This window comes from Bipolaris victoriae (assembly GCF_000527765.1).
Source record: "Bipolaris victoriae FI3 unplaced genomic scaffold scaffold_69, whole genome shotgun sequence".
NCBI classification, from domain to species: Eukaryota; Fungi; Ascomycota; class Dothideomycetes; order Pleosporales; family Pleosporaceae; genus Bipolaris; species Bipolaris victoriae.
Genome location: NW_014575323.1, coordinates 68,371 through 84,200, shown reverse-complemented (window position 1 = coordinate 84,200; position 15,830 = coordinate 68,371). Strand labels below are relative to the sequence as shown.

Here is a 15,830-nt window from a genome sequence, read left to right as displayed (position 1 = left end):
GGGTAAATGGGTCTTCTCCGTATACATGACTACTAACACTACGAATGGGTATATAAGACGGAAGATGTGGGAGGAGGACAAGGCGGCGAACATCTTTCAGCGTTGTCCACTTTTTAACATGGTCGAGATGGGTGTTGAAAAACCAGTCTGGAACTGTTCATGTGGGTGTGCAAATAGGGACAGATGAGCAAATAAACCAAAAAAATTGGAGAATAAGCGGAGACCAATGCCGCGATTTGAAAATTACAATCATGCTAGTAGGCAATATATGGAGCAAGGGGGGGTCAAGGGAGGGGGTATCTCTTGCGCATACGCGCGCTCATTCGTACTTGTGCAGTTTTTGCTACAGCCAGCTTCAGTTTGGCCCTGTAGATTGCGATCCGTGTACATGGGGATTGCCAGGTATGTTTGGTACGCCTGACACGCCATCATCGAGCAAACCGCTCATGTCGTGCCAATTCCAGTCATTCATGTTGTTGATGGTAAAGTCCATAAAATGCAGTTGCGTGTTGCGATCATAGCGGCCAGTGGGATGAATGGCCGGACCGACGTACGATTGATCTGGATAACCGCGGCTCTGCATGTCATCTGCAAACATGTACGTGCCAGCCGCAGGGGGTGATTGGTGGTACATGTGCGGCACGGCAGGTGGCTGCGTCAGTGGCTGAGTTGGGAGTGTGGGTTGTGGCGGAGGCTCGTGAGACTCTGCTTTTGGTTCGGAGATTCGGACGGGCGAAGCTAGCGAGTCGGCCATGGAGTGCAGTTCGGGGACGAGGGAAGCAAATTTCTCCAGTGTGCCAGGCATGTATGGGTTCCGGCGGTGCCGCTGGGCGAGGTCGGCAAGCTGAGAAAGGAAGATGCGAGATTCAGACATGTCGGTACCCTCGAGTTTGTTTAGACAAACCAGGTCTAGAACTAGTACTGAGCTTGAAGCTAGCATGTACCAAATGTCGAAATTGACAACGGCATCAAACTTTGCAAGATGATCGGACTTGAGCAGCAACTGGGCCAGGTCGCGGCCGGATTCCGAACAGGCGTCAGCCATTGCTATCAGAGCTGGATTGGCCGAGTCAGTGCCGGTTTTGGACAGAGTGGAAGCTCGGGCAAGGAGTGCTGAGCGACACAGAACAATCATGGTGTAGTGATAGAGACCGTGCATCATGATCAGAGTCCGTTGGCAAGGGGGCGGGGTAGCGTCAATGGCTTCTGGTTGCAAATGCTGTGGGAGCGTCTCCTTCCACCGGCTCAGGTCGCGCAGGGCAGATGCGGCGGGAGACAGGGGTCCAACGTACGCCTCGTCGCTCGAGTTTGGTTTGAGTGTCCTGGGCGCGCGACATACAGTGCCCAAGAGGGCCCACATGCGACAATAGGCGGCCATGAGGCCAGGGGGGCAGTTCATGATCTTGTCACTGGGGTAGCGGAGCTTTCCACCGGCGACTTCGATTGCGCTGGGGCGGTCGTAGGAGGATACCTGCATGTTCTCAAAGCCGTATAGGGCCCACCACAGCATCCTGCGTGTATCCCTGGCGAGTGGCGTGCTGCCTGCGCTCACGCTGTCCTGGTGCAGGCCAATGGCGTGGGCTATGCGGATGGCGGCGCCCGTCAGGTTCCAGCAGGCGTCGCGGTGGTTGGTGTTGTGCAGGTGGGCGGCAGCGAGGATCAGGGCCTGGACAGCCGTGACGCTCGAGGTGAAGATGACGCCTGGGAGCAGCTTCTGGACGCGGTGCCACCACAACCGCTCCTGGTCCTCGGCAAAGGGGACGCGGGCAACACGGCGGGCGAGCAGCAGCATGCAGGTGAAGGTGCATAGCCAGGCGGGGTCTGCATTGCGGGGGTCTGCGAGCCAGGCATCGTAGGCCTCGCGGAATGAGGGCTCATGCAGGACGGGGATATCTTGGTGGATGCGGTCGAAGAAGGTGCGGATGAGCAGCTCGAGGGTCGGGCGCTGGTTCGGGGCGAGGTGAGCGGCGGCGGCGGCGGCGGGGTCGAGGGAGCCGGGCGCGTTGGTCAGGGCGTGGTGATGATGTTGGAGATGGTCGCTGGCATCGGGCGACGTCGAGGCGGCATTCTTGCCAAAGAGGACAAACTCGCGCAAAGGTCCACGGCCGACGAGGGTACGCAGCTTGAGATGAAAGGCAAAGGAGCTGGCGGGCCCAATGTACTGCACCTGGCCCTGCTGGTCCGGCAGCAGCGAGACGGTGTCGTCGCCGTCCGGGTCGGCAGCATCGTCGTGGTCGGCATCGCCCTGAGCGGCTACAGATTCTGGGAGGGGGATGCCGTGCGAGGTAGCGAGCTGGCGCAGGGCGTCGGTGCTGGAGACATCGGCCTCTGGCAGCAGGCCCTTGACGAGGGCCTCGAGCAGCGCCAGGCGGGTGCCGAGGCCCTCAACGCTGCCATACAGGCGCTTCTTGCGAGGCTGCGTGGTAAGACACTCAATGTTGTGTACCATGCAGTACCGGCACGCGTCCTGGCCGGGCTCCTTGCGGCATTTCTGCTTGCGCGACTTGCACTTGTCGCAACTCGTCTCGGTGCGCTTGCGTTTGTCGAGCGGGACTCGGCGCGAGTTTGTTGTCGGCGCGGGCGTCGAGGAGGACATGGGGGCGGGCGGGATTCACGACGCAGGGAGAAGAAGAAGCATGGTGGTCGTGGTGGTCGTGTGCACGTCTCGACCACGCTGCCCACTCGTCCAAAACTGCCGCTGCCAGTGCGAGATGCGAAAGCGATTGCGCCGAACTTTTCAATCGTAGTGCAGGGACTCGGTGTCGCGGCCAGCCCGCCAGCCCGCCAGCCCGCCAGCCCGCTATGCTGCGTCTTCCCGGTCCGTCGGGAATTCGCCCACTAACAACAGTACACCACCACCACCACTACTACTAGGTGTACCACCACCACCACCTCCACCACCTCCACCACTTCCCGTACACTACTACCACCTCCTCCTCCACCATCGTCTCCCTGCCCGTGGGCCCTGCCTGCTCCGCCGCCTCCGCCGCCTGCCACTGTGCGCCCTGCCGCCTTGCCTTGCCTTGCCTTGCTGCTTCGCCTCACATCGCCGATGCATGTATGAATTGTGTCGATACACGTCGACAACCACTGGCACGCCAGCTCACTCCCAGTCTGCGTGCGGCTCGGAGGCATGCTTTGGGCCTGGCTGCGCCACCGTTTGATGATGCGGGGAACTCGGATGCCAACCGACAACGAGTGCTACCGCTACCAGCCTACACTACTCCAGTCCTACTACGCCTGCCATATGTCCCGAGTAAGTAGTAGTATCCACTAAGAACCCTCCTGGCGCACATGACTCGGCCCTGCTCTCCTGCACGATCGATTGCGCCCCCCCATGACTCGGCCTATCGCCGCTGCATCCCTCCCAGCTCCCCCAATCACTTCTGCATCCGTCCACCATCTCTCTACCCAGATGTTCCCGTTGCGAGGCACACGCCGCCATTCCCTGCACGGCCTAGCAGCGGCATCTTCCGTCTACCATCACCACCACCATCGCTATTCTTACCCTTGTGGGTAACACCATTCGCCGACCTTGATTTCTGCCACCCTGCATCCTAACTACACACCTGCCGCCTTCTAGAGCACGCCAAACCCCTCTTCACCCAGCAACAAGTTAAAAATAAAAAACAAATAAAAGACGTACAGCCTCTACTAGCCGTGTTTCGGACCACGAATTGTGTACCAACACCACAACGGAACCCTTTTTGCCCCCTTCGACCTGCATCCTCCGTGCTGCCCATCACCGCCGCTCTACGTTTTGCTAGTGCCCCTTCAGGCACCTGCAGCTACCCTACCAGCTGGTTTCAGAGCCCCAAGCATCAGGGTCCGACCATTGCCGCTAGCCGACGCCAGTTTCAAGTCGTCGGTAGGCCTTAAAACCCGTGTACCGTATCAATGGCTACACTGCACGGTACTTCGGGGATCTGTTGTCTACAGATCGTCGGCTGGTCTAGAGTCTGGACCATGTTCAGATACCAAAGGCCCGAAAAGACCCACCCGAATCCTTCCTCGTGTCCCGGTACTGCTTCCGCGTGCCGCGCAAACTCGAAAAGCCCTCTCTGCCTGTCATCCATGCCTCCATCATACTCTCCCAGCCCAGCCATATGCACTTCCGCTGACACGTTTCCATGCCACGGCATCTTCTTCCCTCAAAGCACGATGCGCACCCACCCACTTGATTCCATGCTCCCCTGGCCGCCGCGCTTGTATCTTGCGCCATCGGCTTGGTAATCCTGCTCCCGATTCGGGGCATGCCGACTAGCACAACGTCATTCCCACGGTCTTCACGGCTCACTTTACCCTTTCCAACACTGTGCCAATCTCTCCCGATCAAGTCTATACCCACACCTGCTCTCCGCTTCGGGCACAGTAGGCATCAAACGGGCCATTGCAAGATACTCTTGGTCAATCATCCCCCCCTGTTGGAGCCATTGTCGTCACAAGGGCGAAGATCGCATGCACTTTGGACAGCGGAGCAACTCGGGAACAATTACACCGCAGGGGTAGTGCTAGCCGAAGATTATTGCTATTGCTATGGCGGTCAACCGCACCAATGCAGGAAACATGACAACATCATAGCTAATGCCTAGCATCTTCCACATGCTGATCAGAAAAAAAACCCCCCTTCAGTCTTATGCATCGTCTCCAACCATGCGCCATTTACTCGTCGTCTAGGCATATGCCCGCTTGTCCTACCGCATACGCAATCGCACACCTGACCGCACTTACAATTGCGTAGGGTAGTCCAATGTCTCAATCTTGTCAGGGTATGCCAGACCCCCCTGCTTCCTTACCTCATCCATGACCTCCATGATCAAAATGCTCTCATCCAGGCCCAGGAACCTGCCCTCCTTCCGGCCGTTGATGATGGCATCGGCTGCCTCATCTGCCTCCCAGAACATGCCTTGACCCTCTCCTTCTGATTGTAGTGAGCCACCAAAGCCGTTGTACCAGCCGCTTCCCTTACCTGGGCCCGGGATCGGAAATTCCTTGGATTCGACCTTGCCGTCCTTGGTAATAATCTTGGTCGAGCGGGGCCGGAACGACGACCCAAACACTTGGATCTCGCCCAATGGTCCTTGAATACGAACAAACGGTGTGTCCATGTTTCCCCCAGGTGAAGTGGCTACACGAAGAGACGTTGTGGCTACAGCATGCGCCTCACCGCCTTCCTCCTTTGAGCGTGGAAATCGCAGAATCACGGTGCTGTGCTCATCAGCCATTCCTGTCGGCTCGTAGTTCTTGACAAAGGCTTGCAGCTGGGGCGCCTGGCGCGTCTTCTCGGGCTGCGTGTGGTATATGGTCTGGAAGACCCAGGTCAGTGCGTAGATGCCGAGATCAAGCAGGGCGCCACCAGCCAGGTCTGGGTTGACCATGCGGTTCTTGCCATCGGCAAAGCTCTTCTCCGGGTCGAGCGCCATGCTGTTATCGGAGAGGACGCGCGTGACGGGTCCAATGCGTCCAGCAGTGATTTGCTCACGCACATATATCGACAGAGGAAAGTAGCGGGTCCATACTGCCTCCATCAGGAACAGGTTCTTTGACCTGGCAACCTCGGCAAGCTTCCGTGCCTGGGCCGCATTGACAGTAAAGGCCTTTTCGCACAGCACATTCTTGCCCGCCTCCAAGCACAGCATTGCGTTCTGGTAGTGGTGAGAGTGCGGCGTGGCAATGTAGACAACGTCAATGTCCGGGTTCTTGACAAACTCCTCGTACGATCCGTATGCCTTTGCGTCCGACGGCGCGCCGACCTCCTTGAGAAAGTCTTTGGCACGCGATTCCGACGTCGACGACGCAGCGGCAACAACCGTGTGCTTGAGATGGTTCACGCCACGAGTCGTGGGATCGCACAACAAATCCCTGGTACTGTTGTTGTCCCGTCAGCCTGCTGCCATAGCCATCTATGGTGGGGGGTGGGACGTGGTGGCACCATGGCGGGGTAAACCATTACAACGTACAAGGTGAGGGCGATGCCTCCTGTAGCCAGGATACCCCAGCGAACCGTCTTTGGTGATGCCATTGTCGAGTTTGCTGTTGTCTATTTCGTTCTTCCTTGTCTTGGGGAAAGCGATTGGCAATGTCAAAGTGCTAAGCAACAGTAACAAAGAGTGCTGCGTGGGCAGCGAGGGTTTGTTGATGATTTGTACAGCTAGGTAGCTGCAGAGCTCAAACGTCATGGAACTGTTACCCCACTCTTTTGCCGCCCCTCCATTTCATCTTCTTGCCGGTGCCTAAAGGAAACGGCGGGCCGCGGAGCGTAGCGCGAGGCGGTCGCAGATGCAGGGAGGACATGACTTCTCAAGTGCATTATACCGTTTTTGGCCCGCACAGTGTATATATTTACTATGGCGCGATACATTGTTCTAACCAACAACAGACCATTTCTATTCACCAGTATATCCCAACTCGAGTCCCAGCACACGATGCTATCTTGGTAACCCTTTGTCTCCAACTCAACCCTGCCTAACCACCCACTCTAGCCATGCCCGCTTTCTATCTTCAAATATAGTACTTAAAGTACACCATTACCCTTATCGGCGACCCGCACGTTTGATTTGGATCTCCAGGGCACTTTGTCGAACACTCGGCCACCGGAACTGCCACGGTGCCAAGAGAGGTGTTTCCGCACGAGCATCCAGTTCCATCTCCGAGAAAAAAGAACCCGGATTTGGAGCAGAGCTGCGCGCATTCCCTCGGGCTGTTCTTTGGGAGTCTCCGGTAGGCGGTGCCAGAATTGCTAATGCCGTTGTTCGTCTCGACGCGGCAGGTCATGGGCAAAAACATAAAGGGCTTATTATTGTTCAGCTCTGCTTGCTTGGCTGCGAGCTGCGCTGATAGTGTCTTTTCGCGGTTCACCAGCTGTTGTTGCTTGGATACCAATTGTACTTCTAGTGCCTGCTCACGCTCCAGGCACTGCACGTTGCTCGCCTGGCACTCGTCTAGCGAAGGACAGGCGGTCGCGTTGTCTCCAATTGGCGAGGGGACGGGCTGCTTGAATGTGAGGCCGTTTGTGCACGTGCATGAGCAGTCGTGGTTGTTTAGTGACGGGTCTGTACAAGTGATTGATGGGCTAGCACCTATCCATTGGTGTTAGATGTGCCAAGTGCTACTTTTATTAGGTTTACTTGCCATTCTCACACGCGTACATGGTTCCAGGGAGGTCGAGTCCGCCCATGGCATATTGCATGTCATTGGCAGAGATAGTTGTTGTGTAGAGGGCGGAAACAGCGAGGGTCCAAGAGGCACGCATTGTAGCTTCAGGTAAGTAAATAGAATCTAAAGGATATAGGGTTGAACTTGATGATCAGAACGGCTTCGATAGCTGTGGCTTTATAGAACTTCGTTCTCTATCCATTTCTTAGGCGAAAGTTCCGTCTCTTCATGCGGCATGAAAAAGTATCGATTGAGATACACATCTGGATTGCAGGCGGTGTGCTGGATGTAACAATGAGACTCCCGGAACTTGGTGAAGACACCTTCTCTTCGAGTCTTTGCGTTTTCTTTTTCCCTTTCTTTTTCCCGGTTCTCATTCTCAAAAATCTCCGTTTTTGCAACAGTTATCTTTCAAGTTCTTACCTGCTGGACCACCCTACTAGTCCCTGAATCATTCTATTAGCCAAATCATTCACTAAGGAAAGTGGCTTAGAAAGGAAGAGAACCAAGTATCAATACTATGCCTCCAAACCCCTTCCATCCCATACACCACTTCCATCTACACATTCCCTCTCTAGTCTAAAGCCACCCGAACAAAGCAAATACCAAATTTCTACCGACATGACGTTCAACTTTTCTGAAGTAACCCTAGATGAATAACCAATCTCGCTTTACAGGCATCGACTTGACTGAGTCTCTCTCGCAAGCCTAATAGCTTTCTAGCCTACACTAAATTCCCTCAGTATTCAAAGCGATCCAGCCGGAATTCTGGATATCGCTACACTGTTACTCGCAATGCCGCAAGCCACAAGCATTGTTCGAGCGGATACACGGATGGACTACTGCAACGTGAAAAAAGTATTGCTAGAGCAGGGTAGTATGTGGGGTTCGGAAAGGCTGGGGATTAGGTGAGAAAGGCGGAGACGGTGTGGGACAAGGTGTAGTGTAAGAACAATATCCAGATATGTAGCTGCTGATTGGTGTCACGTGCAATTGTTGCTCAGGTCATGCGTCAACACGGGCTAGAAAAGCATTTTCATGCTTGTATTAGGAAAGAGGGACAGGAAAAACTATGACTCTTGCAGAATCAAACACCGGTCGTTGAGAAGGAAAGTGATTTTCGAAAGTGCATGTGTTTAATATCCAGCACGACTAGCCGATTGGTTCATAACGAAACAGCCTCGCACGACTTGCAACCCAACACTGTGCCCCCCGGACCCATCAGCACACGAACACCAACTAAACCCACGTTGATAGTAAGGCCCATTACTGATGCTGTCATACATGGACGTAAAACAAGCTTCTTGCCAAGCTACAGATCCGGGGACTGCGCGATTCGGCACGTGGCGTGTCTTCATTTAAACAAATTACTTTCGATAGCTTGTCGACTTAATATATCGACTATTAGCGAGGTCATCTCGAGTCACAGTCACTTCAATGGGGACATTTTTACAGCTGCAGCTGACCTCACATAGTAAATCAAACCCCACAAAAAGCACATGTTATCCCACCTTGGATTAAACAGTGGACGAGCAAGCAAGAAATCGAGAAAACATTTGAATTCTCATGGAATATCGGGGACACCCAACGTTATTTTCCTACGACCCCACTGGACTCCAGCTAGACAGAACCATGACCCGGTGGGTCCTATATGCCATACGTATTATATACAAATGGTCCACTAGGGAGGCGAGGCCTTGAGAATACCCCAGCGCTCGCTATGAGAGTGCCCACGCGTCACAGACGAGGCCTTGCAGACTGATTAATATACATCCAACCCACATTATACCACGTGTGGAAGACTGAACCCGGATCCAGGTGAAAAACAAGCTTTGCGTTTATACATCCAGGTCATCCGACCTGATATGCCTCAAAGCCCCGCCTGTCGAGACGTGCTGGAAGCGAGATGCAACCGAGCACGCAGTGTAATGTTTAGCTGCCTATGTCTCAGTATAAAAGGATTGTAATATGCAGTAAACTGTCACATTGAAAGTCACTGTTCATCATCTCCTATATCTTCTTGTGTAGGCAAACGCCATACAACTTCCGTAATGAAGAACACTCTCCTAATAACCGGCATATCTGCCTTTGCAACCCATGTTGCTGCCCACGCAACATTCCAAGACCTCTGGGTCAACGGAGTAGACAAGATATGTACCCTCTAAACCCATTCCTTCCACAACACTAACATCCACCCACCAGTCCACCTGCGCAAGACTCCCCAACAGCAACAGCCCCGTCACCTCCGTCACAAGCAACGACATCCGCTGCAACGCCAACCAAGGCCCCGCCGCCTCCAAATGCAGCGTCCCAGCCGGCACCACCGTAACCATCGAAATGCACCAACAAAACGGCGACCGCTCCTGCGCCAACGAAGCCATCGGCGGCGCCCACTACGGCCCCGTCCTCGTCTACCTCTCCAAAGTCTCCGACGCCTCGACCGCCGACGGCTCCACCCCGTTTTTCAAAATCTTCCAGGACACCTGGGCGCGCAATCCGTCGGGCGGCGGCGGCTCAGATGACTACTGGGGCACCAAGGATCTGAACAAGAACTGTGGGAAGATGGATGTAAAGATTCCTGCGGACCTCGCTGCGGGAGATTACCTGCTGCGTGCTGAAGCTATTGCGCTGCATGCAGCGGGGAGCTCGGGTGGAGCGCAGTTCTACATGACGTGTTATCAGATTACCGTTACAGGAGGTGGCTCGTCTGTTCCCTCTGGCGTTTCTTTCCCGGGCGCGTACAAGGCGTCTGATCCGGGTATCTTGATTAATATCTACCAGAAGCTTGCGTCGTATGTTGCCCCTGGCCCCGCGGTTATTGCAGGTGGCACCGAAGCAGTTGCTGGACAGGCTGGATCGGTGGTTACGGCTACGGGTGGACCGCCGGCTGCTACGCCGACTCAGACGAGTACTACGTTGAGAACGTCGACGGTGGCGACGTCTGCGGCGCCAGCGCCGACGGATGGAGGTGGTAGTGGGGGTTGCTCTGTTGCGAAGTTTGGGCAGTGTGGAGGGAAGGGGTTCACGGGTTGTACGACTTGTAAGTTTATTAACATGGAGAGGGGGAATGTGTGGTTGAGAAATGTTCATCTTTTACTGACTTTGCATAGGTGCTTCTGGATCGAGTTGCAAGGCATCGGGTGAATTCTACTCTCAGTGCTTGTAAAAAAAAGCTGATATGAAATGTAGCATCCATGTGCTTTCGGAAGTAGTTCTTTTCTGTAAATATTTGTTGACCCGTTACTCCTTTATGTATCTATCCATCATCTCCCAATTTCGGAGTTGATAATCGTAACCCACATCCCAACATCGATTTATAATTCCTCTTTACCAAGCCTATCAATGTGACTATTCCTGCGCCTAGCGTAACTATGTACTTCCTCCCATGCCCTTCTTACTCGTCTTCATTACATGTGTCCCGGAATAAAACCACATCAAGCCACAAACCCACCATCCCATTCCGCAACCGCGCGCCCCCTACGCATCCAAATCTTATTCCGAACCCTCCACCATTCCCACCCCTCAACCCACAGAACTCCGAACCTCCCCCCTTCCTTCCCTCCACCTCCGGAATAAACCCCTTCCCCCCCCTTATCCCCTTCTTCTCCTCTCACATACCTATATCTCCGCGCACCTATCAAACAACCCAAGTACCTTCGGCATTGGACGCCTAACCCTTTTCCCCACCCCTGCACACACCTCAACTGCTGCCTAAGCCCTAAGGCGCACGCGCGCCATCTCGACTCATACTGACCATCGCCCTTTTTTTTTACTCCGCTTACTTCTGTGGGCTCAGCTGCTGCTGTAATGGTGGTCTAGAGGAGGGGGAGGATGTATTCCGAATGGTGCGGTATAGGGGTTTTGGACATGCGGGATGGAGGGGGGGAGGTGGGAGGTGAGAAAGTCATACAGCGCTTGGGGTTAAGAGTATATATATATATATATATGGGAATGGTGGGGGGGAATGGAAATATCGACATCACTATCTCACAAAGCAGATTTGAATCTTGTCCAACTTTCTCTCAACTGCCCCCTTTTTTTTTGTATGAACCGCACTTTTCCATTCATAAAACAACAAGATATCAAAAGACCGCTGGGATAGTAATGTCGTCTTCACACTCCGACACCACTGCTACCGCTACCGCTACAGTCCACGCACCGCCCGTCTACTCTACTCTCTCGCCTCCATCATACACCGCGTCTGCATCCTCGGATACAAACTCTGTACGCTCCCGTACATCGGTGTCGAAGAAAGTTCTTGGCAAAATGTGGAATACGCGACGTAAGTTCACCGGTCTCTTTCTTCATGTGGGTGTTGGAGAAGGGAAAGATGGAGAGAAAGAGACTGACAGGTGGACTAGATGAAGAGAAAGTGGGAAAAGGCAAGGAAGAGAAGCAGAGGAATGTAGAGGAGAAGGAGGTCAGGGCTGAGGCTAGGGCTGTGTATTTTGCTTTGCAGTAAGAAGGGGGTGAGGAAGTGTGTGTATGTGTGGAGAGAGAAATTGCCGGTGATTCTTTCTTTTTTTCTTTTTAGGAAAGCATATGTTTAAGGGTGTTTTTTTTAGAGTGCTTAGGGAAGGATTTAATAGATTAATCTGGATTCCAAGGGGTTTTAATTCTCTCTCTTGGATATACGGTGTAGGGTATGTGTTTGAATGGAATTTGTGACGTGGAGTTTCTTTCAGGGATTAAAAAAAAAGATATATGACGGAATATGGTGTAATATACAGGTCGTCTGGCCGTCCTTTCAAGAGAATATGTGTAGAGGAAGAAAAAAATAAATAAGATTGGGAGATAGATTGCCGATTTCGCCTTCCCATGTCTAGACTGAATTTCGCTCAACAGACGACATTAAAATCCTTCAACGAATGAACGTAAATTTTCAAGTATTAGAATTTAGAAACATCATAATAATTTGGTAAAAAAACAAAAAACAAAAAATGATAAGACACAAAAAAAAATCCATCCAATTTCCCAAAGACTTGCAACTGCCCGCGTCCAGTATTACAGCCATGACGCCAACGACCAACGCAAACACTTTTGAAAACATATACACAAAAAACTCACCCTACTCCTCACAATTCGTCCCGCACGATGTCCTCCTCGCCCCTATATAATCCTCCTTACTCCCTTTACTCCCCTTACTCCCCTTACGCCCACCTGTCGTTTCATCCGTCTTGGTACGCTCGGGCGGATGCCGTCTAACAAAGCACTCACCAACATGATGACCCTCTTCACACGACACAACCCACTTACCCATACCGTAATCACAGGGCGCAGTTCGCACACCCCTTCCGCCACCTCCTACAATCAAGTTGCCAGGGCGGTACTTTGGATCCGCACGCATGCGCTTGATGACGCTGCAGTGGATCACGGCGTTGGCAGGGATATCACGTGTTTCACCCTTGGGCAGCGGCCAACGAATAGCTTTCCAACTGCCGTCTTCTTGCAGGTCCATGCGGCGGAAGGGGAGGTACTCCATTATGTTCCAGGAAATAACGCCCATGCGGTTTACGCCGTTGTTGAACTGCAGGACGTCGTGGATGCGGCCTTTGGTCGCTGCAGCGTTGAGGTGCTGGTGGAAATGCGTGTCTGGGGTTTCGCGGTGGTGCAGGAGAATGGTTTCGTCGTCGGTATAGCCCGTGATTCCACTGGACGTGATTGCGTCGGCGTCGGTGGCTGAGGGCGAGGCGGGGTCGACTTCAATGGTTGGGACATCGTTGTGGGTGTGGGTACCACCGCTGGGCATGGCGTTTTCGTGGCAGCAGCTTAGAGCTTCTAGCTTCTCCTCGTCGAATTCGAGACCGGCTTTTTGGGCTTCGCGTACCATCCAGACGAGAGGGACGTGGCTTAGTGCTGCGTCGCCGTCGTCAATGGGCCAGCCGCCTCCAATGTCCTGTACTGCGTTAGTTTTTATCAACCATACTATCATGTTAAGATCGCACTCACAGCATGGCAGCCGGGAAACCAGACTTCTTTAATGTCCTGTTCGCCTTCTTCGTCTTCTGAGTTGTAGGTTGCGCGAGCATCGACTGATCGCATCGAGGGAGTAGGAGAGCGATTATTGTACCCCTTGCTTGAACTACGCACTCCCGAAGTGTCATGAGGATTTCTAAATCGCTCAGGAGGAATCAGATTCTCACTTCGACCTCTGTCTTCCTCACCGTGGTTGTCTTTTTCATCAACATGCTCATGATCGCCATGACTGTGAACCATGTCCTTCATCTGGTTCAAATGCTTATGACGGTGCTTATAGTACATGGACCTGTCTGGCTTTTCCTGGGAGATCAAATCTTGTCGGAATTTTGCGCGGCGCTCATCGATTGAAACCGCATGTCGGATGACGCGGGCGCTACTTCGTGCAGTGTATGGGAACCTGCTGCGCTGCATCCATGCATTCTCAAAGGCCGGGACACTGTTGACAGTATCGAAAAGACCAAGAAAGCGGATGGGCTTGACAGGACGGCTAAATGTCTCTCTGAAAGCGCACATGAACTCGAGTTGTTTATGTTTTTCTGACTTTTCGCCAGGCTTCCTGTTTTTCTCCTCTTCTGGAACTCGACATTGCCATTTTTGAAATGTCCTGAAAGCTTGGTCAGCGAGATCTCGTCATGTCTGTTAAAAAACTTACTTCCACGCAAATTGGCACATCTCCTCATTACCTGCCTACTAAGAGTTAGAATAATGCGCACTATGTTGCAATGACCAGATACTCACAGAAAGTAAACCGACATGATCCAGCATTTCGGCAAGAAAGCGAGCGGTATAGGCGCCTCGCGAGAAACCGAAAAAATAAATATCATCTCCAGGGGTATAGTATCGCATCAAAAACTACAAGTCTGTCAGTCAAACAGCTCATAGTAACTGAGATTCTGGATTCCAGGAGTTCTGTACAACCCCGCTTAGAAAGACTTTGCTAACATACCTTGTATCCTGCCATAACGTGCATGTCAAAGGATGTTCCTGGTGGCGTTAGATTGTGCAAAATCACCAACAAGGGCAAGCCTACCGATTGCACTGTCTTTTGCTTTGGCATACCATGACTGGAATCTTTCCCATCGGCCTGTTCTGGTCATGGAGCCATTGGCTTTGGTGATATAAGTGCCAATACCCGGCTGGTAGTAATGAAATTGGTCATCGCCATTGCGATCGAGCATGCGATAGATTTTGAGAATATTACTGTCTGAATCTGTACCAGAGAACTTGTTACCTGTGCCATCGAAGCACAAGACAAACTTCTTGGTTACGTGACCTTGACGGTGCGGTGTAGCTCCGTAGTCCATTGGATTTTCGCTGCGAATCGATGTGGCAAGCTGGGGTACAGGCATCTGAGAACGCAACTGCTCGGTATTCTTGGAAGTCATGTTGGCCAAGTCAAAATGCGAGCGGGAGGGGCTCGTGGTTTGGGGAGGATATCAACCAGGTCTTGGAAAGTGGGGATTTCGACGCATCAGACACGTAAAGAGATATCTACCGGCAGCAGAAGGCCGAGGAACAAAAGTCTGCAACAGGGTTATGCGCGTTTCTTCTCCCTCACATTAGCTCGCGCGTGGTTGTCTGGCAAGCAAAAGTGTCGATCACCAAGATTGACGCAACATGCAGAAGGTCACACCCACCTACGGCTCGATGGGGCAGCGCGCTGATGAGACCGAGCCGTCCAGGAGCCAGTGAGAGGCCACTGGTAGATTTTACTCGACTTGGTTCATCACATGCATTGCACTGATATGCAATAGACTAGTAGGGCGAGCTAGTTTGCTTGAGTCTCCACCTGCCGCACACGGAGACATGAGGCGCAAGTGGCCCGGAGGCGAAGGCGAAAATCAACAAAATGCACGGTGAGGACTCGAGACAGACCGCTCCCATGTTTTGTTGTACGTCAGTGCAAAAGAAAAGGAAGCGAAACATGAGCTGAGGTGACATGGTGACCAGACATTGGGAGGCAGGGGTTGACATACTGATGGATTAAAAGGTACCTAGTGAAGGTAGGAGTATGCAGTTGTTACGAACGGCGGGCGTAATGATGGAGTTGCTTTGCTTGGGCGCGGAGAGTCATGTAGTGCCATCAGTCGTGTGGATCGGCGGTGATGTGAGGAGCTGAGGTCAATGGAGTCGCCGACACTGGCTGATGAAAAGCATGGCCAATCTCGTCCACAAGCGGCTTAGCGCCTACCCTGCGGTCGATCAATTACGGGCCGCCGCTGAGATCCCTCGTACCCCACCCGCCCTTGTTCCGTCTCGTCTATCGATCGTCGCCGTGCTTGATCTTGTCCCTTCCTGGTCCGCCACAATAGCCGGAGAAAAATGGCCGCTTCCACAATAGTGTAGCTACTCGCTAGAACGAGCAGCACGCGTATACTAACTCTCGACAAGGAGACATGATGAATCAGCGCTGCAGAGATTGAGCATTTCAACGGCGTTACACCCAATGTAGTGCTCGTTGCACAAGGATTGAACCGGACATTTTGGGCTACGTACTTCTTACCCGCCGAGTTTGGCGCACCAGGAGATCCTCCCCAGTAACACAGCACGCAGCGCCTGTAGCCCGGTCAGCGTGACCTTGCATATCCGGGACAGGCCGCACACCGCGGAAAGGCGGCCCCTAGCACCCTACTCGACAGGGTAGTTTTGGAGGCTTGTTCACGTGCTTCTCCGCCAGCCAGCCATCACCACAGCAC

The 15,830-nt window shown here is 53.1% G+C and overlaps 6 protein-coding genes across 6 annotated transcripts; 2 read left to right on the top strand and 4 right to left on the bottom strand.

Annotated features, from left to right (window-relative positions):
- Positions 1-355: 355 nt before the first annotated feature.
- COCVIDRAFT_104877 (hypothetical protein) lies at positions 356-2,596 on the bottom strand (the record flags this gene model as incomplete). The annotated part of the gene is made up of 1 exon (XM_014698966.1): positions 356-2,596. One exon carries the CDS (start codon positions 2,594-2,596, stop codon positions 356-358), a length of 2,241 nt encoding a protein of 746 aa, XP_014554452.1.
- A 2,131-nt stretch (positions 2,597-4,727) lies between these two features.
- Positions 4,728-6,022, bottom strand: COCVIDRAFT_104942 (hypothetical protein; the record flags this gene model as incomplete). The annotated part of the gene is made up of 2 exons (XM_014698965.1): positions 4,728-5,868; positions 5,961-6,022. The coding sequence occupies 2 exons, from the start codon at positions 6,020-6,022 to the stop codon at positions 4,728-4,730; spliced, it is 1,203 nt and encodes a 400-aa protein (XP_014554451.1).
- A 479-nt stretch (positions 6,023-6,501) lies between these two features.
- COCVIDRAFT_28489 (hypothetical protein) lies at positions 6,502-7,252 on the bottom strand (the record flags this gene model as incomplete). The annotated part of the gene is made up of 2 exons (XM_014698964.1): positions 6,502-7,079; positions 7,141-7,252. 2 exons carry the CDS (start codon positions 7,250-7,252, stop codon positions 6,502-6,504), a joined length of 690 nt encoding a protein of 229 aa, XP_014554450.1.
- Positions 7,253-9,206: 1,954 nt separating this feature from the next.
- COCVIDRAFT_104971 (carbohydrate-binding module family 1 protein) lies at positions 9,207-10,321 on the top strand (the record flags this gene model as incomplete). The annotated part of the gene is made up of 3 exons (XM_014698963.1): positions 9,207-9,296; positions 9,358-10,195; positions 10,266-10,321. The coding sequence occupies 3 exons, from the start codon at positions 9,207-9,209 to the stop codon at positions 10,319-10,321; spliced, it is 984 nt and encodes a 327-aa protein (XP_014554449.1).
- Positions 10,322-11,259: 938 nt separating this feature from the next.
- Positions 11,260-11,617, top strand: COCVIDRAFT_28487 (hypothetical protein; the record flags this gene model as incomplete). Its single annotated transcript, XM_014698962.1, has 2 exons — positions 11,260-11,437; positions 11,517-11,617. The coding sequence occupies 2 exons, from the start codon at positions 11,260-11,262 to the stop codon at positions 11,615-11,617; spliced, it is 279 nt and encodes a 92-aa protein (XP_014554448.1).
- Positions 11,618-12,223: 606 nt separating this feature from the next.
- On the bottom strand, positions 12,224-14,519 carry COCVIDRAFT_104887 (hypothetical protein; the record flags this gene model as incomplete). Its single annotated transcript, XM_014698961.1, has 6 exons — positions 12,224-13,051; positions 13,105-13,738; positions 13,787-13,821; positions 13,873-13,986; positions 14,081-14,118; positions 14,165-14,519. 6 exons carry the CDS (start codon positions 14,517-14,519, stop codon positions 12,224-12,226), a joined length of 2,004 nt encoding a protein of 667 aa, XP_014554447.1.
- Between the last annotated feature and the right edge of the window lie 1,311 nt (positions 14,520-15,830).